The following is a 24854-nucleotide window of genomic DNA, read 5'->3' as shown; positions in this document are numbered from 1 at the left end:
TGGACAGAAATGCTGCAATTCGTATTTTTGCCAGATTCACTCCATTTCTCTAAAGTAGTTCCATATATCACAGTCAGTTATTATAAGGAATTCCCACCTGAATGAGCATATATGCTTTCCCAGACCTAGTCCGACTGAAGTTTGCAGCCCTATGAGAATTACTTCATTTTTACCCAATGCAAGCAAGAAGAGAGAAGCTACCTCAAATACCGGCATCACTGTTGCCCACAACGGAAGCTAAAACAAAGGAATTTATGTTTACCTCCTTCAGTTTCAGCAGAAGATCTTCCACATGTTTCTGCAGATTTCCGTTAGATTGTTTTAGTCCACTGACTTGCTCTTCCAGTCTGGAAACCTCCTCTTTCTTGTTCTCCAAGTTACACTTCAGCTCTAAGATTTCACTTCCCCTTTCCCGAGTGATTAGCAGCAGTTCATCTGTTTTCGCCTTCAGTTCTGTATTCAGCCAAGTGTTCTGATTCTGTAGCAGTTCCTTTTCCTGCTCCCACCTTTGCTCACGATGCTATGAAATAAAGTTATGTATGATACAGCATTCCATTCAGGCAGCAGTTAGAGGAAAAGTGCCGTGGGGCACATACTACATTTTGAAACAAATTCTGTTAAGACAAGTTCTTGGGCAATTCATACCAATCATGCAAGTGCAGGAATTCCTGTCAAATTATTAGCAAGGGGATTGAGGCTCACGACCAGCTGCGCTCTTATACATACTTACTCAAAAGTAAGACTCCCTGAATTCAGCGAAGTGTTTATAGGTTTGCAGCCTTAAATCAAATAAACCCCACAACCAAATCTAGTCATGGTGCACCACAATTTCATTACTAATCCCGAACTTGTTAATTATCTGTCAGCTAGCTACATGTATGTTGTGAAATGTCCCATATTGCTTGAAACCTTATAAATATGACCACATCCTCTATAAAAGAATAGCGGAGTAACTATTCCAATAGATGGCTGGTAGAATTTTATTGAGACCGATAAAAAATGGCCACTGAAAAATTGTTTGTTAGAATTAGTGACATAGGAAGTGTGTCATTATCTTATTTCTACAATTGTACAAAAGATATGGGCATGAACAAGTATTCCAGTACTCACCTTTACAGAAAAGGCTGATGTCTGAAGCTCATCCAGCTGCAATTGTAGCTCTATTTTTGCAGTATTCGCTGCTGCAAGTTTCTCATTCAGTCGTTTAACATCCTCTAGGAAAGGACATACAAAATGAAGAGATATTATAAAGAACATCTGTAGATGACCCTCCTGTACTGTCAAGCTCATGTAGAAGTGCCCATGGTGTATGGGCTACCCTTGACTTCTTTCATGGCAATGCTTAGAAGGCTATTGAAAACCATTGCAGGAAACTCCCCTAAAACCACTACTTAAAAGTAGAAATTCTAATCTTTACACAATATGACCCTCACACAGTACGAGAACAAAATTACAAACTGTTCACTGTTGCTTAGTTTCATTAACGATTTCCACTGGTAGTTTCACCTCGGTGCAATGATACTCTTAACTGAAGGATTGAGACAACCTATCACCAAAGCCTTTTTGACCCTATCACTTGATGCTTACCATTTAGGTGTTCCTGCTCTTGAGCTCTTCTGTCACTTGTTCGAACCAAGTCTCTCTTCTCTGCTTCCAACTCTTCTTTTGCTCTAGTGAGCTGATTCTTAAAACAAAGGAAAAGTGACTTTAAAAGTGACTATAGCACAATAAAAATCTGCTGTTAAAAGCGGTGTTAAGAAACATTAACTAGCGCAAGATTATTATCACACTCTCAAGATTCACATCGAGTCTTGGCAACTGAGGCTAATAAGAAAACCCTACTTTCACCAAAAATGCTACTTTCACAACGAGAGTCTACTTCTTTCAATGTAACATTGACAATGAATTATGAAAGCTTCCATTCACTGGCATTATTAACAGTTTCTGTACCTGTATGGCTGCATTGCGATCCTGAGCAGCTTCCAGTTCTTTGTTTCTCTCATTTAACAATTTCAACTGCTCATCTGTATGGGAGACAAAATGAAGGACATTTTCAATTTTATATTTACATGAATTTATCTGTCAGAATTGGCTAAGTATCTTCTTTCTCCAATAAAAGAGTAAAGGGTTTGGGCCTGAGGAGCTGACCCGAGTGATGTCAGGATTTAAACTGACTGAGATCAGCCAACTGACTACCCCAAATGTGTGTCTAGTAGACAAGAAAGAATGTAGAATTCTCAGCATGTCCACCTCTGTTATGAGATTCTTCTCCACTGTGATTATCCCTATAGAACACCGCTTGACTTGCTTAACTGCAAGCCTTAAGGTAAAGGTAAAGGGACCCCTGACCGTTAGGTCCAGTCGTGAACGACTCTGGGGTTGCGGCGCTTATCTCACTTTATTGGTCGAGGGAGCCAGCGTACAGCTTCCGGGTTATGTGGCCAGCATGACTAAGCCGCTTCTGGCGAATCAGAGCAGTGCACAGAAACACCGTTTACTTTCCCAGGTAGGTAACATAATAATGTTTACCTTTATCACAGAATGTAATTCTTCTGTCATCAAACAAATCAATTTTTCACTGAAAAACTGAATAACCTATGCAGAACTGGCAAAACTGACATACAAACTACGGGACAAGGATAACTGTGACTTTAAAGATGAATGGGAACCCTTTACAAAGTATTTGAAGACACAACAAAGCGAACTGGACTCCTTGGCTGGTTTTGAATAAACATTCACAAACTTTTTATTGATAATAATCAGTTAAATAGTTTGAGGTTCTATACAACTGTGTAACATGCAGAAAACAGCATTTTTATTGAAACTGAAGACTGGGACTGAGGGAAGTCGGAGGGTGGGGGTGGGTGGGTTCTGTGGGGGAAGGGAGGAAAAATGGGGGAAAATAAGGATGATATATTTCTGGATAATATGTTTTGTTTTAATTTTGAATAAAAAGTTATTTTTAAAAAGAAAGAAAAACTGAATAACCTTTAGTTGTTTATATATTTTGGAAAAATCACAAAATGAATACAACTAATAGTATTTACTGATCACCTTAATACATGGTAATACTTACTGAGTTTGCTGACCTCCTGTCGGAGAGTCTGACATTCCTGTGTCTCATTTACGAGTCTTTCCTGACTCTGAGCAAGTCGTTTCTCTACTTCAAAATATTGTTGCTCTGCAAAACATGCATTAGCACAGGTTCAAATTTTGCCCTTTCTCAGAGCTGTTCAAGTCAAAGTGTGCCATTCACAGTTATGTAAAATTGCAGGAATCCTCGTGAAAAGCACACAATCTTTAATCCAAAATACTCCAAAATACTTTAATCCAAAATTTATCAGTCTCAGATTTTTTTGGACCACAACTCTCATCAGCCCCAATAAGAATGGACAATTATCAGGGAAGATGGGAATTGTATCCAAAACATCTGGAAAGCAGCAAGCTGGGGACGGCTGTTCTAAAGTGATACTAGGTCACCTATTGCCTATCTTCCTCACAGTCCAATCCATGTCCTTTTAAACATGAATTTATGTGTGTGGGACTTTGTTACTGTTATCATGTTAGGTATTTTGTGTTATGTTGTAAACCACTCTGCAATCTTTAGATGAAGGGTGGTACATAAAATTAATAGAAAAGAATATTACCTGTTTTCCTAGGGCTGTAGACTAGTCTACATGTCATAAAATGCACCCAGGAATTAAAATCTCATACCACCCTAGACATTTCTGTTATACACAACATGCTGCCCTAAGCACAAGTACCCAAAATTCCAACACTTAAAGTAAATAGCAGCTTTACTTTTATACTGATCTGGTTCACAAGTACCTCTGAATTTTTCTATTGCCCATTTTCAGAAAATTAAGGCCCTGAACATTAACCACATTTGCTCAGTGGTAAGTCAATGGGGCTTACTTCCGGGTGAGCAAGAGTCATAATTGCACCCTCCACGACTTGTTTCCTAAATGTGAACAGATACTCAACAGGAACAATTTAGAAAGAAAAATAAAACCCCAAGCATCTTGGGCGCTAACTGCAGCCTCTAACACCTTGATGCTCTGCTCTCTTAACCCATACTGGCATAGACAAATGCCTGGAACACCTATGCTTTTGGGGGAGTGTGGCATGCTGTTTTTATTGTTGTGTTTGCATTTGTATGGTTTTCATAGATTTCTCTCTCTCTCTCTCTCACACACACACACACAGTTCTAATTCACAGAAAAGTAGATCTAGTTGGAAGGAACCCCAAGGGCCATCTAGTCTGACGCCATGCAGTGCGAAAATCTCAACACGTGATCCCTCATCCAATTTGAAACCATACCTGTCCCTGCTTAGCTTTGCAAATGTGCTAGCAGTATTATTGATGCACCACTTAGGAGTACGTGTGTGTGTGTGTTTTAAATAGATGATTCCCCATGTTTTATTGGCTGTGATTTTTCTCTGTTTCATGTCAGATGTCTTACTGTGCTTTAGTTTGTTGGAAGCAGCCCAGAGAGTGGTGACATGTAAATAAGTAATTATTATGAGTTTAACAATAATAACATTAAACATGCATTGTAATAATTATTTATTGTTCATATGCAGTCCTTTTCTGCCGCTATTATTATTATGGCATGCTGTTTGTATTGTTGTATTTGCATTTGTATGGTTTTCACAGATTTCTCTCTCTCTCTCTCTCTCACACACACACACACACAGAGTTCTAATTCACAGAATCGTAGATCCAGTTTGTTGGAAGAAGCTCGGAGAGTGGTGGCGTGTAAACAATAAATAATTATTATAAGTTTAATTAACAATAATAATTTGAACTCGCATTATATTATTTATTGCAGTCCATTTCTGCCATTATTATTATTATAGTGGCAGAAAAGAATTACATAACCTGCCGCGTCTGAATCCACTCTCGCTTCTGCTTTTACCCCACCTACTTTAACCTTAAAAGCATTATTATTATTATTATGGCATCCTGTTTGTATTGTTGTATTTGCATTTGTATGGTTTTCATAGATTTATCTCTCTCCCTCTCTCTCTCTCTCTCTCTCTCACACACACACACAGAGTTCCAATTCACAGAATCGTAGATCCAGTTTGTTGGAAGCAGCCCGGAGAGTGGTGCCACGTAAACAATAAATAATTATTATGAGTTTAATTAATAATAATAATAACCAGTAGCACCTTAAAGACCAACTAAGTTAGTTCTTGGTATGAGCTTTCGTGTGCATGCACACTTCTTCAGATACACATGCACACGAAAGCTCATACCAAGAACTAACTTAGTTGGTCTTTAAGGTGCTACTGGAAGGAATTTTTTTATTTTGACTATGGCAGACCAACACGGCTACCTATCTGTGACTGGAATAATAACAACAACAGACTCACATTATTTTATTGTAGTCCTTTTCTGCCATTATTATTACTATTGTGGCAGAAAAGGATTGCATAATCTGCCCCGTCTGAATCCCACCTCCTTTAACCTTAAAAGCATAAACAAGAACCCGCCTCCCTCGCATGAACCAGTCCGGGTCCCTGGGGCCGCTTCCCGCCCTGCCCTCCTCGGCTTCCACTCACCGCTGTCCACCTTGTAGCGCTCGTGCCGGGTGCGGAGCGCATCGATCTCGCTCTGCTGGTCGGCCAGGAACCGCTCGAGCTTCCCCTGCGCCGACTTGGGCAGCTTGGCCACCTCGGCCCGCTCCAGGACCTGCTGCAGCACCGCCGCCATCTTGGGCGGGATACCTGAGGGAAGGAGCTCGGCGGCAGCGACAACGGAAACGACGACACCCTCCGACCCACAACCCCCCGCGCGCGCCTTTACTTCCGGCCCGTGAGGGGCTGGGAAAAGGGTTGAGTGGCGGGTCGGGGAGGGCGGGCGCAAGACGCGAGGAGTGGGAGGGAGAGGGAGGAAGGTCGGCTTCTACGCACGCGCAAAGGAAGGCGCAGGCTTCCGCAGCAGCTGGAGAACGCAGAGATAGAAATGTAGACATGCCTTCGTCACCATTGCTTCCGGGTAAATAAATAAGTATGTAAGTAAATAAATGAATGAATGAAAAGCGTGGGAACGTCCCGCTGTGTTTCTCCAATTTGGGTATCCAGTTGTTTTATAGGATTACAACTCCCATAATATTCCTAGCTATTCCTAGGAAGGAAGGAAGGAAAGAAAAAGCAGGGAAGGGTTGCAGGAAAGGAAAGAAAGGAATGAAATAGGAAGGGAGGAAGGAAGGAGCATCGAAGGGTTGGAGGAAAGGAAGAAAATGAATGAAATAAGAAGGAATGAGACGAAGGAAGGAAGGAAGGAAGGAAGGAAGGAAGGAAGGAAGGAAGGAAGGAAGGAAGGAAGGAAAGAAAGAAAGAAAGAAAGAAAGAAAGAAAGAAAGAAAGAGGGGAGCAGTGGAAAGAGGGAGAAAAAAAACAGGAAGGAAGGAGTACTTAGGCTATGTCTCTTGGGACAGGTTAGCTGAGCTCCTGAGCAAGCACCCCGTGCCCCGCCTGCCCTCTTCGCCCCTCAGCCCCGTCTGCCTCCGCCCCGACTGTATCAGGACCCCCGCCTCCTCCCCACCTGCTCCCTCGCCAGCCAGCCAGCCAGCCGCGCGCCCTAGCCGGAGAGCCCCGGCCGTCCCCGTCGCGCAATCGGCTGGATCTCCCTTCAGCAGGCCGTGCTCACAACTCGGCCCAGGGACCCCCCTGCAGCAGATCTCCGGCCCAGCTGAAGAATCCGGCAACAAGCCCCCTCCTCCCCAATCGCTCCGCCGAAATACGCTCCAAAACCCCCCAGATAGGCCGCCGGCCGCCAAGTCTCGGTGGCGCCCTGAGCGAGGGTCTCTCCCCAACACCGCCACCTCGAACTGCGTTCTCCCGGCTACCCGAGCGAACCAGCGGCAGGACCCCGGTATGGGCCCCCCCAATATTTTTTATAAGTCGGCGCCCCTGGTTCTGCCTGATGTTTACCTGGGATATTCTTTCTTGCCATTTGAATACATTAGTTTGGGCCCTGCCCTCTGGAGCAATGGGGGGGGGAGAGCTTGCTCTGTATTCTATGTGGCAGCCCTTCAGATATTTGAAGATAGCTACCAGATGACACTTGAGTCCAACTCTACAATTCTCTATCAGTGCTCTGTCTTCTCTTATCCAGGCTAAACATACCCAACTCCTTCAACTGTTCCTCATAAGGCTTGGTTTCCATCTCTCTCTCTAGTAACACCCCAGAAGGGAAGTTTTGGGACCAGGTGAGGGTAGGCGTGGAATGTGCTTTCTCCATCCTACCTAAGGTGGGAAAGGTGTATGGCCATAGGCGTAGCCAGGATTTAGGGGGCAGGGAGAACACCTACCTGTCATCATCCTCTGTCTGGCTCTGTCTAGCAGATTCAGAATGAAATGTCTCAGCAGCTGTTGTTTTAAATTCCTTTCTTTTGTCCCCAAGTGCTCGGGGGGAAAATCTGCCAATATCTTTCTACAATTTATACTTTTACTTAAGTATTTTTATTTAATTACTTGATTTTGGGGGGAGGGGAGGAGAGCTCCCCCCCCCCCGGCTATGCCCATGGCTGGGGCAAATTCAATCCCTGGCAAGTCCAGGGGAAACTGGGAGCGGCCCCTTCTCTGAAACCTTGGAGAGCCACTGCCAGTCCGTGTAGACACTACTGGCTTGATATAAGGCAGCTTCTTATGTTTGTATTCAACCCTTTACCTAGAATTCGGAGGACTAGAATCTTACGTTTTGTTTTGTTTTTTTACAGGAAATACCATAGCTCAGTGTCAGAGCATGTAGAAGGTGCTCAGTTCAACCCCCGACGACTCCAGGTAGGACTGAGAAAGACTCCCTGTCTGAAACCCTAGAGAGCCTCTGGTAGTCAGTGTAGACAGTGCTTAGCTAGATGGACTAGTGAGGGACAAGGCAGCTTCCTAGGTCCTCAACATCCTTCTGCATGCTCTACTGCTGAGCTACAGCCCTTCGCTGTAGAAGGTTCAGAACACCCACGGACCACCAGAATCACTCACCTCGATATTGAGGAAGGTCACAATGCTGAAGAAGTTTAGTAACCGATGCACAAAACCCCCGACCACATAGGCTGAGGACCGCGAGGACTGAAGGAAAATCTCTGCTATTATCAGGTTGGGAAGAGCACCTGTGTAGAGAAAAGAGTTCACTGCTCGTTGGGAGGAGATGTTTTTATTTTTATTTTTAAAAGAGGGAACTATTCTTAAAGTGGTTTAATCTTGCCTCTGTTTAGTAACTGCTTAACTGTTTATATATTTTATTTTCTCGTTGTTGTTATTTATTGGCTTTATATACTGCCCTTCATGACAAGATCTCTGGGCGGTTCACAGGATAAAATACAAGGTAAAAACGCAAGTAAATAGTTAAAACAAAAACAACAAAATAACATACACACACATCTCATGCATTGAGGTATTTTGTTGGGGCCATTTGTTGTTATATCTATTTTTAACCACAAAGAAGATTTTTAAAAAGTTTTAAAGTTGGGCCATAAAGGTAAAGGGACCCCTGACCATTAGGTCCAGTCTTGACCGACTCTGGGGTTGCAGCGCTCATCTCGCTTTATTGGCCGAGGGAGCCAATGTTTATCCACAGACAGTTTTTCCGGGTCATGTGGCCAACATGACTAAGCCGCTTCTGGCGAACCAGAGCAGCGCACGGAAACACCATTTACCTTCCCATCTATTTATCTACTTGCACTTTGAGATGCTTTCGAACTGCTAGATTGGCAGGAGCAGGGACTGAGCAACGGGAGCTCACCCCGTTGCGGGGATTTGAACCGCCAACCTTCTGATTGGCAAGTCCTAGGCTCTGTAGTTTAAGGCACAGCGCCACCCTTGTAAAGTTGGGCCATACTTTGATGCTTATTTTCTACACCACTTTGTGAAGTCTCCCCCCTTGAAAAGCAGATTAGAAACCTTTCAAACAGTCTTTAATACTATAAAACCATTGGCCTCAAAATGGCATTCCATTTTTTAAATGGTTTTTTCATGTAAAGTGCTACAAACTACTTTTATTCGGAGATTTTCTGAACATACCATTAACAAACATCAACAGAAAACAGGATCGTGGGACTTCTGCGGTTCACTACGAAGCCCAGTAGATCAGTGTTCTTCAGTCTTAGAAACCCATCTACTATTATTTTCATTATTCTTTTGTACCCTGCTCTTTCCACAGAACCTGGGACTCAAGGGATCTTACAAAACTGTAATCTCATATTTAATCCCATTACGTTAAACCATGGGTAGACAAACTAAGGCTCGGGGGCTGGATCCGGCCCAATCGCCTTCTAAATCTGGCCCACGGACGGTCCGGGAATCAGCGTGATTTTACATGAGTAGAATGTGTGCTTTTATTTAAAATGCATCTCTGGGTTATTTGTGGGGCATAGGAATTAGTGCATACATATTTTTCAAAATATAGTCCGGCTCCCCACTAGGTCTGAGGGACAGTGGATCGGCCCCCTGCTGAAAAAGTTTGCTGACTTCTGCATTAAACTGTAACGGGATTAAAACAATGAAAAAACAAACAAGCCCAAAATCTGTTAAAATGCAGATAATAAAAACACTAAAAACACTACAACACTTTCCTTAAAAACAACAAAACAGTCAGTTCCCAAAGGCCTGCCAGAATAAAACAGTCTTCACCTGCCAGTGGAAGGACAAGGAAAGAGTCGGCCTAACCTCACTGGAAAGGGAAAAGTTGCTGGGATCATTAGGGCTGCGCTGTTTTGTAAGAGTTTTTGCTGGCACTGTGTTTTTTATATTGCTGATCTACACCTGACTCTGGCTCCTGACACCCTGTAGTGGAAGGGGCTGAGGATAAATAAAGGCCTGACCACCCTCGATCCTTGGAAACCTTTTGCTCTTCACATCCTGCGCCTCCTCCAAGGAACTCTGCGTATCACCTGAGCACTTACTAGGTCCGACGGCATGTCCCATGAGGAAAATATTGATGAGGAGCGCATTGACGTAAGACATCCACAAGGCATCTCCCTGTTGGAGAGAGTTGTGAGAGCGTGTCAAGCTTGCTAGGTTTGGGCAAAGCGCTTTTGATGTAATCGCTGATGTTATTGGTCAATCAGACGCTGTTTACTCATGAGAGATCGCTTCCCATTGGGAAGAATCCAGAGGACAGCGGCACTGAGTTGTGCCCAAAATGAGTTGCGCCCACCACATGTGCATGATGTCACACGCACGACACCCCTCCGAACCTGGCCAGGCTGACTTGGCCTGCGAACATGCTTCACCCTGCCACATCCCTGGCGATTCTCAAAAGGACGCGGTACAGCCAAGCATCTTCGTCCTGGTGCGTCCTCTTGAGGATTGGCGCAGGGTTTGGGGGAGGCCTGGCCCCCTTCTTGAAAATGTGCCAGTGCCAGAGGAGCATCTCTGAGGGGATAACAAGGGAAAGATCTGGTCCTTTTTTAAGCACCTTGTGCTGCACAGAAGGGTTGTTTGAATCTTCGGTCCTGTATACCTGATGGTCCTGTATACCTGAAGGAGCGTCTCCACCCCCATCGTTCAGCCCGGACACTGAGATCCAGCGCTGAGGGCCTTCTGGCGGTTCCCTCATTGCGAAAAGTGAGGTTACAGGGAACCAGACAGAGGGCCTTCTTGGTAGTGGCACCCACCCTGTGGAACACCCTCCCTTCAGAGGTGAAGGAAATAAGCAGCTATCCTATCTTTAAAAGACATCTGAAGGCAGCCCTGTTCAGGGAAGTTTTTAATATTTAATGCTGTACTGTTTTTAACACTTGATTGGAAGCCGCCCAGAGTGGCTGGGGAAACTCAGCCAGATGGGTGGGGTATAAATAATAAATTATTATTATCCAAACCAAATATGACATTTTGATAGGGTATGGTCCCCACGTATCAACTGTGTAAATAGGAGCAATGTTAATGCGAGGCCTCAATCACTCACACTCATTTATAGAGAGCTGCCACCTATTCCAAGGCCATATCAGCCTTGCTCCACACACCCTCCTTCAGTGTGTTTTTGCCCAGCTGGAAATGTGCTCTTTGAACTCTGATCATGCCTCTTGCATACCTGGACGGAGGCGAGAGAGGAGTTTGGGAAGGTGTGTGCAGAAACCAGCCTATTCTGCAAAGGCAAATGATGTGAGTTCATTGCTCAGCCTACTTTTGCTTCTAGCCCCACCCACCACTGGCATGCAGTTTTTGGTCTGCAAAAGGTTCCAGACTTAGCTCAACAGTTTAGGTGACATGTAGAATGCCAGCACATGTTTTAATTTTTTAAAAAAGGTTTCAAGATACAGTTGTACCTTGGAAGTCGAAAACCAAATTGCAGCTTCTGATTTGCTGCAGGAATCTCCTGCAGTCAATCAGAAGCCGTGGAAGCCCCATCAGACGTTCAGGTTCCAAAAGAATGTTCGCAAACCGGAACACTCACTTCCAGGTTTGTGGCATTCAGGAGCCAAAACGTTCAAGTTCCAGGGTGTCCGGGATTCAAGGTACGACTGTAGCGGTTATAAACTGTTGAAATAATTTCATTGTTTTATTCCTATTGTGAAACTCTGAGGGCTTTTTTAATTTGATGAACAAGTGGTATATAAATTTTGTGAAAGAAATATGCAGTTGACAGCTTCATCTGTCTGGGGGCAGGTGGATTGCAGAGGTGGGGAAACCCAACATGCAATATGCACCAGGTGCCTCCTCTCTGGTGTGCACAGCAATGTGAAAACACAACTTGAAACGCAGCAGAAGAGAAGCGACGTTGCTGCATTTCAAAGTATTAATGTGTGCACAGCGAAAGAGCCATCAAAAGGAGTGATGCTCTTTCAGTTGCTAGCGTGAACATAGCCAAGGAGCAATCGACGGAGTAACGCTTGGCTTTCGAGGACAACGGTGCTTGAAGAGTTCGGAAAAAACCAACCAACCTGAAGTTCAAGGTTCATGGTTAATACGATGCAGAGAATGGTGCACATGCCAAAACCAAGGAGCAGCAGGAACTTTCGCCCCATTGAGTCAATGTAAAATATCTAGAGAATGTAACAGCAAGGGAAAGAAAGCATGTGAAAAAGGAAGGACGCAGCACTCAGTCTCAGCTTAACCAAACTTGCAGGGTTCTTAGTAAGTTTAAAATGGGGGTGAGAGAGAGGGCTCAGAAACAAACGGGGGGGGGGGTCTTTTACCACCTCACCTTGATAGAGAACAGGGAGCCAAGTGGGGCTGTGTGTAGTGAGAGTATGTATGAACTTTGGCTGGTGCTGGAAGCTGGACATACAGAAGAACATACTGCTCTATACTAGCCTTGGTGATCTCCCCGGGAACCTCACGAGGAGGCAAGATCTGTTGGAGTGTCAATGCTGTGAGCCCCTCCCTCCAATGCTCAGGCCAGGTCGGCCAGGAAAGGCTGAAAGCCTGGAGAGCTGCTGCCAGTCAGTGTGGACAATACAGAGTTAGACGCACAAAGTATCTGACTTGGTATAAGGTGCCTTCCTGTACAGTGGTACCTCGGGTTAAGTACTTAATTCGTTCCTGAAGCACCACTTTAGCTAATGGGGCCTCCTGCTGCTGCTGTGCCACCGGAGCACAATTTCTGTTCTCATCCTGAAGCAAAGTTCTTAACCTGAAGCACTATTTCTGGGTTAGTGGAGTCTGTAACCTGAAGCGTATGTACACTGTATTCCTAAGTGCTGGCACAAAACTCCTTGCAGCGCAGGAACATCCTTTGGAGCAGACTGAGCTTTGAGACTTTAAGGGGCAGAAAAAAAGGCGAAAGGGAGGCAGCCTTACCCCGACAAAGACTGAAATGATGATGGCAACGCTTGATGCTAAACGGATGTATGGGATATTATTTAGGTCAATTCCTGTAGCCAGGTAGATTCTCTCTGTATAAAAGTATACCTGAAATGAGACCAAAACAACTGAGACTTTTAGCTTACTGGGCGATGGTCCTGTGGCTGACTCCGGGTTTGGAGGCACTGTCTACAAAATGAAGCCTAAGATCCTTTCTCTCCAACTCCAAAGTAGGGATGGGAAAATTGGTCCGTTTTTGTTTCTTTTCCAGCCTTAAATCCAGCTCTTCACATTTCTTCTGCACAGACAAGAACTGTTTGCAGTTGCCAACAAACATAGGCAGGCAATCCTCTGAATCTCTGGCTATATGGGAATCCAAGGTCACTGCAGTCGTGCCCACAAGGGGTGGGTGTACCTACCAGTACCCCTTGTGGTGCCTGTGAACGCTCTTGGTAAATATCTTCTCAGAAATCTACAATCTGCTTGAGATTGTTTGCTCTTTGTGCTCATAAAAACACCCCTGTTCCCACAGTGGCCACCCAGATACCTACAGGAAACCCTCAAGCCAAGCACAAGCCTCAAAGAGCTTCTGTCTCGGAGAGAGTTGCTGATGTAGGTGCCTTCCTCCCCGCCTCCGTTGGTGGGGCAGCTGTTGTAACAGCATCCGCACACCATCTGGGGGTGATGCCCCCTTTTCTGCTCTTTTGGATGTGGCAGCCATTTTGTTTCATGTCTCCTCCCCGCCCAGCCGCCATTTTGTGACTGGTGCCCACGGCACTCCCCTCAACATTCCAAACATGGCCACTGGGCCCCAGTGGTGTAGCGTGCGGGGGGGGGGGCGGCCGCACCGGGCGCAACATCTGAGGGTTAGGGTTAGGGTGCGCAAATCCACGGGTTAGGGGGCGCAAATTACTTGCCTTGCCCCGGGTGCTGACAACCCACGCTACGCCACTGCTGGGCCCCCAAAAGGCTGACGGAGCTTGGATGCAAAACAAGCTCCGCCCATACTGCTTGTGACCCTAAATGCGGTGCTGCCTGTGCCACGAATTTGCCCAATCCTCCTTTAAAGCCGCCCGAGCTGGTGGCCATCGCGGCCTCCTGTGTGGGGCCATAGTTCCATAGTTTAACTATGAAGAAGTCCTTCCTTTCCTCCGTCCTGAATCTTCCAACGCTCAGCTTCATTGGAAGTGCCCTGGAACGCCAACTCTCAACACCCGCAGCCATTGGCCGTCCTTGCTGGGGTTGATGGGAGCTGTAGTCCAGCCACACCTGGATGACCCAAGGTCCCACTTCCCCTCCCTTGTTCTAACCGCTTGTGGATATTGCCTTCCTTACTGCGTTGACTCCAGAGAGCTGTTGGCCACACATCAAGATAATGACGGAGATGACTTGCCACCGCAGGCTTGGGAAGCACAGCAGCTTAAATGAGTTCATGCTCTTCTCCGTCTTCTCAGCCATCTTCTCCTGCTGCAGCTCTTCTATCTCCTCCTGCACGTCCTCATTGTGCCTCAGCTTCTGCAAGGCTGGAAAGAAGCAGCAATGGAAAAGCCTTTGAATAGCAGGGGACGGAGGCTGGTGGGGAGAGTTTCTTGCAGTACCAAACACAAGAGGTGTAGTGGAGGGGGGGGCAAAGACCAGTTACAAATTCTGCAGTGGGTTCCCGGTCTCCAGCATCCCAGAGACACCCAGCCAGCTTTCTGGCCACTGAGAAGATGTTCCGCCTCACCCCTTGTGATGCTTGGAGCCAATCTATGTGAAGACAGGTGAGTCGGCCACTGAGGACTGGCTCCTAGGGTCACTCTGGAGAAAGACACCAAGGAGGAGCTGTTCTGCATGCGCCAAAGCTAAGCGTTTGGGAGCACTGCAAACATAAGCTGCCTCCGTTTCAAGAGAATGGTGTTCTAGTTCTATCACCTGTCAGTCAATCAATCAATCAATGGATGGGTGTTCTGCTACATTCAATGGAGCTTCACAGAAAACACTGTGGGAATGTTAAAGATAGTAGGAAAGGATATATTGAATAAGTATTATCCTTCCTTCACTCAGGCTAGTGAAGTGGTGTAGCAGAGCAAATTCCCCTCAATATAGCCGTAAGTTAGTTTGCAGATTCTTTGGAATCTCTTAGTTAAGTTTATTCCCGCTTAAAAGAATAAAGACACAAGAGTCTTTCTGAGTAAAGTAACAAAAAGTTTACTCACATTTCAGTTCACAATTTGATCCCAGAAAGGCGGTTACACAACAAACTGTGAGTTCATCTCATATGAAGACTGAACTCATGTGCTGCTGGCTGAGAGCTTACTTTTGAGTGATAGCTGATCCATGGCCATTTGATGTACCTTTGGGGATTATTAATTTGCTGGTGAAGATCCATCATTGAAACAGTTCATTATCCTGAAAGAACTGTTCTGTCTGCTGCACCCTATTGTTCTGTCTGCTGCACCCATCACCTCACGTTTGTAGTGTTGTGCCCGTAGCACCACCATGCTCCAACTCACTTCCAACTATATTTTGGATAGGATATTGACTGGGGAAAGGCATTCTGCCTCTATTTCAGTGATCCTTGACAGTGACTTACCAATCCTACCATTCCTGGTTATGCAACATTGATCCGATTCTTATTAGTTTGTGACTCCATGCACATATTATAGGTCTTCTGTTTATAGTGTTATAAAAAATATTGTCAGTATATTATTAGCCAACATGTTGCTTGTTGTTGTTCAGAGCTGGCTGAGTGACAGCAGACAGCAAAAATCACCGTATTTTCCCGTGTATAAGACTTGGTTTCTTCCCTAAAAAATAATGTCCAAAATTTGGGGGCGTCTTATACACGGATAGATCTTTCCCATTTTCTTAAATCAGAGTCCCCCAAAATAGGGGGCGTCTTATACATGGGGGCGTCTTATAGACGGAAAAATACGGTACATTAATAAGAGAACAAAATGGCTGCAGGAGAGCAGCAAGCAAGAGAGCAAGTGAAGCAAGTAATGAAGACTGAGAAAATAGCTGCATGACTCGGCTCTTTGATGGAGTCAGCCAGAGCCATGCCCATCTCCCAGGTCACCTGCAGGGGGAGGATGCTCCAGACCAGTGGAACAGGAAGTTACCCTGGATGTCCCCTGCCTGTGCCCACTCTAGGGAAACAAGGAATGTTGCATTTGACGGCACCAATGGATGACATCCCACAAACACAACTGAGGTCGTCTCGAAAGAAGAAACTGGAGCCCTCCACAAGAGGGGAGCCACCACTGAAAAGGCTCGCCGGGAAGGGTTAGGTGAGATCCCTGCCTGAAACCCCAGAGAGCTGCTGCCAGTCCGTGTAAGCAATACGGAGCTAGATGGACCAATGGTGTGATTCAGTAGAATGATTTCAGCTGTTCTCTCTCTGAGAACCAAGAACGACAGATTTGGGGTGTTGCCTAAGAGGCCATCCAGACTCACCCCACCAAACATAGAACACCATGTTTCATCCAGAAAAAACACTAGGCGCTATCAGTTGTATTCTCAGATTGTCTCCTCAGGTAAACACTAATAAGACTTTGAATGTTATTCTCCCTCACCCTCCAAGATGTAAGTGGTTCATGTATGTGGTTACCTAGCAGGGCCTTTTCTTCATCATTTTTCTGAATCAGTAGATACCTGGGGCTTTCGGGGAAGGAAGGGACGACAATGGTCTGAAATAATGCAGGTATTCCAGGGACACTCGTCAGTATTGGCCAATCTGCGCAAGAAGGAGCAATTAATTTCATTTATTACATTTACACCCCACCTTTCCTCGAAGGAGTTCAAGGTGGCGTACGTGGTTCTCTTCCTCCCCATCTTATCCTCACCACAGCCCTGGGAGGGGGGTTAGGCTGAGAGACTGGGAATGGCCCAATGTCTGAGCCAGGATTTGAACCCTGGCCTCCCAGGTCCTAGCCCGGCACTCGAACTACCATGCCACCCTGGCTCTTGAAAAGTATCAACAGAATTGCCCAACGCTCAGGGAGGGAATCAATGGCCTCCCTGGGTCAGGGGGCACCTTTGGGGAAGTGCCGTCAGTGCTAGCCATTGGCTGCCATGAGGGAAAGTGTGGCATGACACAAAATGGCTGCCGTGGGGATGTGGGGAAATGGCGTTATGGTGGCCACGTTTAAAAGGGGGGAAAAGCAAAGAAAAGAGACATAACCATGGGTGTGCCCCACATCAACAGGCAGGGGGAGGCACCTATATCAGCCATCGCTATGCTTGCTCACAGAAAGAAGGTCTCTGTACAGTGGCGCCTTGGTTCTCAAACGCCTTGGTACTCAAAACAACTTAGAACCCAAACACTGCAAACCCGGAAGTAAGTGTTCCAGTTTGTGAACTTTTTTCGGAAGCCGAATGTCCTCTGTTTTAAGTGTTACACTGGTTTGAGTGCCATACTTCCGTTTTGAGTGGTACTCTGAGGTCTGTTTGTTTTTGCTATTTATTTTGCGTTTTTGTTTTTGTGGCTCTTTTTTGTTTTTGTGACTGTGTGGAACCCAGTTCTGCTACTGATTGATTGTGTGCCTGCAGTACATTGTTTATTGCTTTCATTTTATGGATCAGTGGTCTCGTTAGATAGTAAAATTCATGTTAAATTGCTGTTTTAGGGGTTGTTTTTAAAAGTCTAGAATGGATCAATTCGTTTTGCATTACTTTCTATGGGAAAACACGCCTTGGTTTTGGAACGCTTTGGTTTTGGAACGCACTTCCGGAATAGATTAAGTTTGAGAACCAAGCTACCACTGTACTTCTCCTCTGTTCAGAAGTGATGGGTCACTGGCTGTCCGATCCTGGGATCCAAGTGGGCACATGTAAGACTTTTTGTGGGCACCATAGGTGGTACTGGTGGGGGTTCACTGGTGCTTGTGAGCACCACATGGAACTGGAGGGGTCGTGGAACTGTCTCCCTCAGAAGGTGGCGAGCTCTCCTTCATTGGGAGTTGACTCATCTGTTGGGGACTTTTTCCAGCATTGCAGCATGTTGGACTAAATGACCCCTGGCAATACCTTCCATCTCTACAATTCTACCATGACCTTTGGGCTAAGAGGTGCTCCTCTCTGATTTACCTTCTTCGTTCCCCAGCATTTCAGGAAAAGAGAGTATCTGAGCCAGGAGGACACCTACAGCTAGAAAGAAATGAGGCAGCATGCCAATGGCTCCCCTCATGTTCAGTGGGGAGATCTCTATGAGGTACAATGGGACCACGATGTAGAAGATGCCTGGTTAGGGGATAAATCAAGGCATTATTCTTAGTAGGCATGTGACAGCCATAGAAGCATACAAACATCTCCCACTTACCCAACTAGTCATTGTGTTCTGCAAGAGAGGGCATCCTGCAGATGTCATCCTACCAGGAGGTCCATTCCACATGATGGCCAGAATCAGGCCTTTAGTTTGGCGGCACATAGCCTCTGGAACTCCCTCCCACTGCGTATCAGGCAGGCGCCTTCTCTATTGCCTTTTTGGCACCTGCTATTTCAGCAGCTGATATCTGTCTTGGATCCAAATCTGGCCGATGTGTGTGCTGTTGCTCTTTCTAAACGGTCTTTTAAAAAATATTTATAATTGCTATCATTATTGTCAGCTACATCCCTGCTGGAGGGCCAGGTTTGGCCCATGGGCTGGAGGCTCCCCAAAGTAGTATATGGAGGTGGTGATGGTGGTGGTGGGGAGGTTCTTCTCTTGATATGTCTTTGAATTGCAAGCACTGGTTCCTTCCCAACTCAGATTTCAGAACAGGGAATTTTCTCTTAACCCCACACCCTCACTAAATCCAGGAAGTAGCCCAACTCACCTATGGTTATTCCAACGATGAAGCGTGAAAGCATCGTAAACAGGAAGGCTTGCACCACAGTGGCGCAAACCATAAACATAGAGGACACCATGGAGCAGAAGCAATTGATCAGCAAGGCCCCTTTCCTGGAAAGAGTGGGGAAAGGAAGGGAATGACTGGGCCAAGGAAGATGTGGAATGATTGGAAGAGTTCCCCGCATCCTTTGGGGGAAGCAAGATCTGCCAGGAGGAGCAGTTTGGGAGGTCATGCGTCTCAGCGGGCTGATTTCTGGCTTTGCCGGCGTTAAATCTCTAATCCCGGCTCAGTCAAAGATACACCTGCGTAACTTGTTCATCCCAGAAGAATCACCCAAGGACATGGTGGGTGCAGGACCAGAGAGGGAAGGGGAATTACCGTAGTTGGGATCATAAAGCTGTATAACCTGGCAACCCGGCTACTTATTTTCAAGACTTATTTAATTCTGCTCCTATGTTTAGCTTAATTTTATACCAAAAGGGATCCCAGGGAGGCTTAGTAAAACCAAAGCAAGGCAGCCAGTCCCTATCTGCAGGCTTACAATCTAAAAAGACCCCTCCCACAACAACAAAAGTCACAGAAGGAAAAGGGATATGGAGGGAATAGGAAAATAAAAATAAAAACTTGGGCACTTTCTAAACAGTGGTTCCTGTAATCCAAAGAATCCTGGGAATGGTAGCTTGTTAAGGGTGCCAGGAAGTGTAGCACTGTGAAAGGTACACTGCAGTCTTTGGGTTTCTTTGGGGAAAGCCTTGTGCTTCGAATACATGGTATGTACGCAGCCCTATTAGCATGGAGAAAGTCCACAGAACAAGGGAAACCATTAAGCAGAGGCTGGATACTTCTTTCCTTTCCTTTGATGCGGTGTCTGATCCACACCAGCCATCTCAATGGCAATATGTCTTTTGCAAGATTCCTTGCATTTCTGATTAAAATCTAAGGGCAGTCATTGGCTGAGTTTTGCTCAGAGATGAGCCAATGAAATCGGGGGGGGGGGGGCTCGCTCAGGCTGGCTCATTCATTTGAATGGGTCTGCTTTGTCGAATGCCCCCCAAACGATAGCATTACTTCGGCTGGCTGAATATCTTTTGTTAAAATGTGGGATGCCTTTTTACAGGGTGAACCTCCTCAGCCAGAAGTTAAATCGAGCCTCAGCTGGGGAGACAGGGCTCAGCAGAAGCCCCACTCCCCTGCCCACCTGCCCCACGTCCAAAGTTAGGACTGGAAGTTCACTAATCACCAGGTCATCTATATATACCTTCCATATTCATCCACCATGACTCCTGTGATGAGTGCTCCAGTAAGGCCTCCAATAGGGAACATACCGATGGCAAGGCCTAGCATGAAGAGCAGATACTGCTGCTCTCCTGGATTCTTCGCAGCATGACCCATGTCTGCCATGAGCTAAGAGAGGAAATCATATCATGGGCAGGGTTAGTGTATCCACAACACATCCTGATCAGAAGGAACTGGCACCCTTGCAGGAGCCACATAATACTCATATGCAGAACTTCTCTCTATTAGAGTGGCAGCATTTGCCCTCTGGAACTCCCTGCCTCTTGATATCAAGCAGGCGCCTTCACTGTCTTCTTTTCGGCGACTGCTAAAAACGTTTTCTTTTGAGAAAGCCTATACAGACACATAGAGTGTTGGTGTCTGTTTGAATCCGGTTTTCGGCTTACTGTTGATTTTAATTTTAATTTTTTAAAAGGTTTTAAATAGTTGATTTCAACTTTGTAAAATAAAACCCTATGCATTTCATTGTTTTCTTCTTTCTGTAAACGGTTCTTCCTCCAGCCTTTTCCACCAACGGCATCTACCAATGGTTGCTCAGAAGGGAATGTGAGCCTTGGCTGAAGAAAGATCCTCCACACCTGTTTTAAAGTCCCACTAGACTCTTTTGAGTTTTTGCTGCAAGAGACCAAGGCTCCATCGTCACCAAATGCTTTATTTGTTAAGGATGCTGAGAGCTGTTAGGAGACCCCTATGGCTCCACGCTGAGTAAAACTTGGTGAGAAGCCTATCTTATTTTAACTAATACATATGCATTTATCTGCACTAATATACACATTTAATTTTTTCTACACAGTGGTACCTCAGGTTAAGAACTTAATTCGTTCTGGAGGTCTGTTCTTAACCTGAAACTGTTCTTAACCTGAAGCACCACTTTAGCTAATGGGGCCTCCTCCTGCTGCTGCTGTGCCACCGCCGCACGATTTCTGTTCTCATCCTGAAGCAAAGTTCTTAACCTGAGGTACTATTTATGGGTTAGCGGAGTCTGTAACCTGAAGCGTATGTAACCCGAGGTACCACTGTACACTAGCTGAAGCATTGCACCACAAAATTCTGTGTGTTCCAGTTGGCAACTTGTTTTGGAAAGTGTGTTCTATGTAGATGTGCCCTTAAAACACAAACTATTTCAGATTTCTTTCCACCCCTAGATACAACCTGAAAATATCTCTGATGACTTTAGCTGTGATTCCTGGATCGCAGGGGGCTCAACTAGATGACCGTTGGGGGTCTCTTCCTACTCTACTGTTCCATGACTCGCTGACTCCCAGAAGCTTAGTCAGAAGCCCCTGTTGTAAGAAACCGCCTGTACTGCAGGGTCATCTTACCAGCACTGGGGAATAGACCACCCAGAGGTTGTAACCATATTGGATAAATCCCAAGCTGGTGACCAGCACTGTTCGGAGAAGCGAATTTGTCACCTCCTACAGGAAATCAAAGCAGCAGATAAGAGCATCTGTCAGGCAAAGCGTTCATCAATGCATAAGGTAAAAGGACCCCTGACCGTTAGGTCCAGTTGTGACCGACTCTGGGGTTGCGGCGCTCATCTCGCTTTATTGGCCGAGGGAGCCGGCGTACAGCTTCCGGGTCATGTTGCCAGCATGACTAAGCCGCTTCTGGCGAACCAGAGCAGCGCATGGAAACACCGTTTACCTTCCCGCCAGAGTGGTACCTATTTATCTACTTGCACTTTGACGTGCTTTCGAACTGCTAGGTTGGCAGGAGCAGGGACCGAGCAACAGGAGCTCACCCCGTCATGGGGATTCAAACCGCCAACCTTCTGATCGGCAAGCCCTAGGCTCTGTGGTTTAACGCACAGCGCCACCCGTGTCCCCATCAATGCATAGGACATAATTAATGAAAGACAAATGGTTTGGATCTTAAGGCAGTGTGGGCAGAGTTCTGCTCCTAGGAGGAGTGTTTATGGTGCAAGGTGATATAACCTGTGGCCCTCCAGGTATTGCTGGACTCCATTTCCCATCAGCCCCAAGCCAGCATGGTCAGTAGTCAGGGCTAGTGGGAGCTGCGGTCCAGCAGTATCTAGAAGGCCCACAGATCCCCTTATTGCTGGAATAAAGGCTTCTGGGAGCTGGCAGCCCCATTTATAAAAGAACGTAGCAGGACCTGAGTGCAAATTTTAAAATTTAAAAATTTTTAAAATGGCCTCTTAGGTCAAATTGGACGGTTAGAGCATGGTGGGGATAATGCCAAGGTTGCAAGTTCAATCCCCATGTGGGACAGCTGCATATTCCTGCATTGCAGGGGGTTGACCATGTCCAAACTCACCCATTTGCGGACTATGGGCTTTGGTTCTGGCACTGCCTTGCTATCAATGCTTCTTCCGGTAGTTTTCATAATTGAGTCTCAGCTGTGGGGGGAAGAAGAGGGACATTTTGTCAGGCGGTTATTATCTCTTGCAACTTCTTTAAGAACATAAGAATAGCTAAACCTGGCATAGGCAAACTCCAGCCCTCCAGATGCTTTGAGACTACAGTTCCCATCATCTCTGACCACTGGTCCTGTTAGCTTGGGATGATGGGAATTGTAGTTCCAAAACATCTGGAGGGCCGGAGTTTGCCCATGCCTGACTAAATGGTCCATGGACAGCTCCTCCTGACAGCCTGTTTATTGGGCATCCCTCCTGATTTGTTTTTGCAGAGGTTTGATTATGGCTATGTACACACCACGCATTTAAACCCTATGGCTTACGCCAAAGGATAATGGGAACTATAGTTTGCCCCTTATGGACCTACAGTTCCCTGAACCCTTTACAAGCTACAGTCCCCTTTAAATGTATCACCAGTCTTTGCTGAGAGTTCACTTTGATTTATCGATTTTTTAAATTGCATTTATATACCACCTTTCTCCTATATATATTTGTGTGTGCGCGCGTGTGTATCATTTTGCAGTTTCCATCAAACAAAAAAGATATAGTTTTACATCAAATTTCAAAACCCCATTTCTGCCTCCCTCCTCCCTTTCTGCGATTTCTTATATTTATAGTATCTTTATTGCAACTCCCAGTTTAAGCCTAATTATTAGTTAACCCATATATTCGAAATTACTTTTATCACGCTGCACGTCTTTACGTTAAACCTGCTAATGAGTGTATCTGTTTGCAATAGTTTATAAAATATTCAATAAACGTTTTCCACTCTAAATCAAAGACACTGTCGTATTGATTTCTTATTCTTCCGGTGAGTTTCGCCATTTCTACATATTCCAATAGTTTTTTGCTGCCATTCTTCTTTGGTTGGGACGTTGTCTTCTTTCCATCTTTGGACAAATATCATACGAGCAGCTGTGGTCACATATATAAACAAGTTTTTATATTGTTTAGGTATCTCTAATCTCTAAAAGAAAAGCCTCTGGTTTCTTATAAAAAGTTACCTTAAACATTTTTTTCAGCTCATTGTATATCATTTCCCACTACATATGGAAAAAGGTACCTTCTTTTTCTTTGCACTTCCAGCAAATATTCGATTCAGATTTATACATTTTCGCTATCCATTGCCCAGTGTATCATAGAAGATTTCACTTGCTCATCTTTTGTTTGCATATCTTATACGTTTCTGAAATTACCTTAATACTACTAATATCTAGCAGGTCTCTCTCCAACTGGAATGATTGGTTCCCAAAACCTAACTTTTTATCTGTTTTAAACAATTCATTTAGATGATAATGTTGCAACCAGTTTATTAACCTCCTTGGCAGTTCTTCAAACTTTTGAAACTTAATTTCACCACCCTCCTTACTTATTATTTTTTAAATAAGTTATCCAGTCTACACCCCACCTTTATCTCCAAGAAGTTCAAAGTGACATATATGTTTCTCCACCTCCCCATGACAGCCCTGGGAGGCAGGTTAGGCTGGGAGGACAGTGACCAGCCCAAGGTCACCTAGTGAGCTTCACAGCCGAGTAGGCATTTGAATCCTGGCCATCTGGGCCTTAGTCCGACACTCTAACCACTATACCACATTGTTCGCAGGGTGATTATATGATGGTGAGCTCAGCACTCAGCCTGATTTGATTGTCAGGCATTCCTTCCTTCTATACTTTTCTAGGCATTTCCACGTCATTTTCCAAACTGCAAAAAGTCTTTTTTCTTTTCAAAAATGTGTTTATTGCTCCGGGGTGATATTGCCTTTTAATCCACTTCAATTGCACAAACCTAAATTTCTGCTATGTGCTGGAAACCCTCCTGCAAAATGTATTTACTTACTTAATAGTGGTGTTTATAGCTCACTTTTCACTGAATATTTTCAGTCCCAGGGAAACAAAAAAAGTCTAAAAAGCTAGAGGTACGTCTTGTGGTAGTGAATGCTCATGGCAGGGACATACTGAAAGCCTGTGACTTGTCTCCTGAATGTTTAAAGAAATCACGAACACAGAGAGGCAGACTCCTGGGAGCACCACCCAGACAAGGAGGCTTCCTGCTCAGTCTCTGCATGAGTGCCTGTTCTGGCTTTTTATTACAACTGATTAAGGCAGGGATAGGGAGCCTATGGGCTCCATCTGTTCTTGGACTTCAACTCCCATCAGGCCCAGCCAGCATGGCCAACAGGAAGCAGGGGTAGGAGTTGTGGTCCAAGCACACCGGGGGGGGGGCGCAACAAGTTTCCTACTCCCAGATTTAAACCAAGTCAGAAACGATGGAGGGAAAACTGAAGCAGTTGTCTTCCAAGGTAATCCATTGGGTCAACAGTCCCAGAAGTGGGTAGCGGTGAAGTCTGTCTGTAGGGAGCCAACCCACCCCCTCGAGGCACCATAGCTGTCAACTTTCAATTTTGAAAAGGGATCAGCAGCCTTGAAAATAAGGGATCAGCAGCCTCACTTATCCCGGGAACAGTCTACGGGATATCTAACAATTCAAGATAGCAGCAGGAAGCAGCGGGAAACGGCGCTGGAATAAGGGAATTTCCCGCCCAAAAAGGGAAGGTTGACAGCTATGCAAGGCACAGAAACTTACCGCAGCTTTCTGTTCTTGGAAGTAGTGG

At 45.4% G+C, this 24854-nt stretch overlaps 3 protein-coding genes across 4 annotated transcripts in view; all 3 read right to left on the bottom strand.

Annotated features, from left to right (window-relative positions):
- TPR (translocated promoter region, nuclear basket protein) overlaps positions 1–5747 on the bottom strand; it is a 66893-nt gene extending 61146 nt beyond the window's left edge. For both annotated transcript variants that reach the window (XM_082225400.1, XM_082225401.1), the window contains exons 1-6: positions 5569–5747; positions 3077–3181; positions 1951–2024; positions 1588–1684; positions 1111–1214; positions 263–520 (exon numbers count right to left, since the gene is read on the bottom strand). In XM_082225400.1, the coding sequence (XP_082081526.1) occupies positions 263–520; positions 1111–1214; positions 1588–1684; positions 1951–2024; positions 3077–3181; positions 5569–5719 (789 nt within the window). In that variant the 5' untranslated portion in view covers positions 5720–5747. The remainder of the gene's footprint in view (positions 1–262; positions 521–1110; positions 1215–1587; positions 1685–1950; positions 2025–3076; positions 3182–5568) is intronic.
- Positions 5748–6127: 380 nt separating this feature from the next.
- Positions 6128–24820, bottom strand: LOC309534712 (solute carrier family 2, facilitated glucose transporter member 5-like; the record flags this gene model as incomplete). The annotated part of the gene is made up of 13 exons (XM_082227019.1): positions 24692–24820; positions 22143–22224; positions 21185–21280; positions 19825–19970; positions 18552–18676; positions 17824–17976; positions 16346–16471; positions 14089–14276; positions 12751–12861; positions 11892–11993; positions 9912–9987; positions 7993–8120; positions 6128–6133 (listed from the first exon to the last, which is right to left on the bottom strand). Exons 2-13 carry the CDS (start codon positions 22209–22211, stop codon positions 6128–6130), a joined length of 1326 nt encoding a protein of 441 aa, XP_082083145.1. The 5' UTR covers positions 22212–22224; positions 24692–24820.
- The window catches only part of LOC309534711 (solute carrier family 2, facilitated glucose transporter member 5-like), a gene marked incomplete at its 3' end in the record, with an annotated part of 16676 nt that continues 15974 nt past the window's right edge, over positions 24153–24854 (bottom strand). The window contains exon 11 of the mRNA XM_082227018.1: positions 24153–24219. Within this exon, the coding sequence (XP_082083144.1) occupies positions 24153–24219 (67 nt within the window). The remainder of the gene's footprint in view (positions 24220–24854) is intronic.

The sequence above is a fragment of the Podarcis vaucheri genome (assembly GCF_965113315.1).
Source record: "Podarcis vaucheri genome assembly, chromosome: 6".
Lineage (NCBI taxonomy): Eukaryota > Metazoa > Chordata > Lepidosauria > Squamata > Lacertidae > Podarcis > Podarcis vaucheri.
Note: the sequence above shows the minus strand (reverse complement) of the source record. Positions and strands in the feature narration are given on the sequence as shown.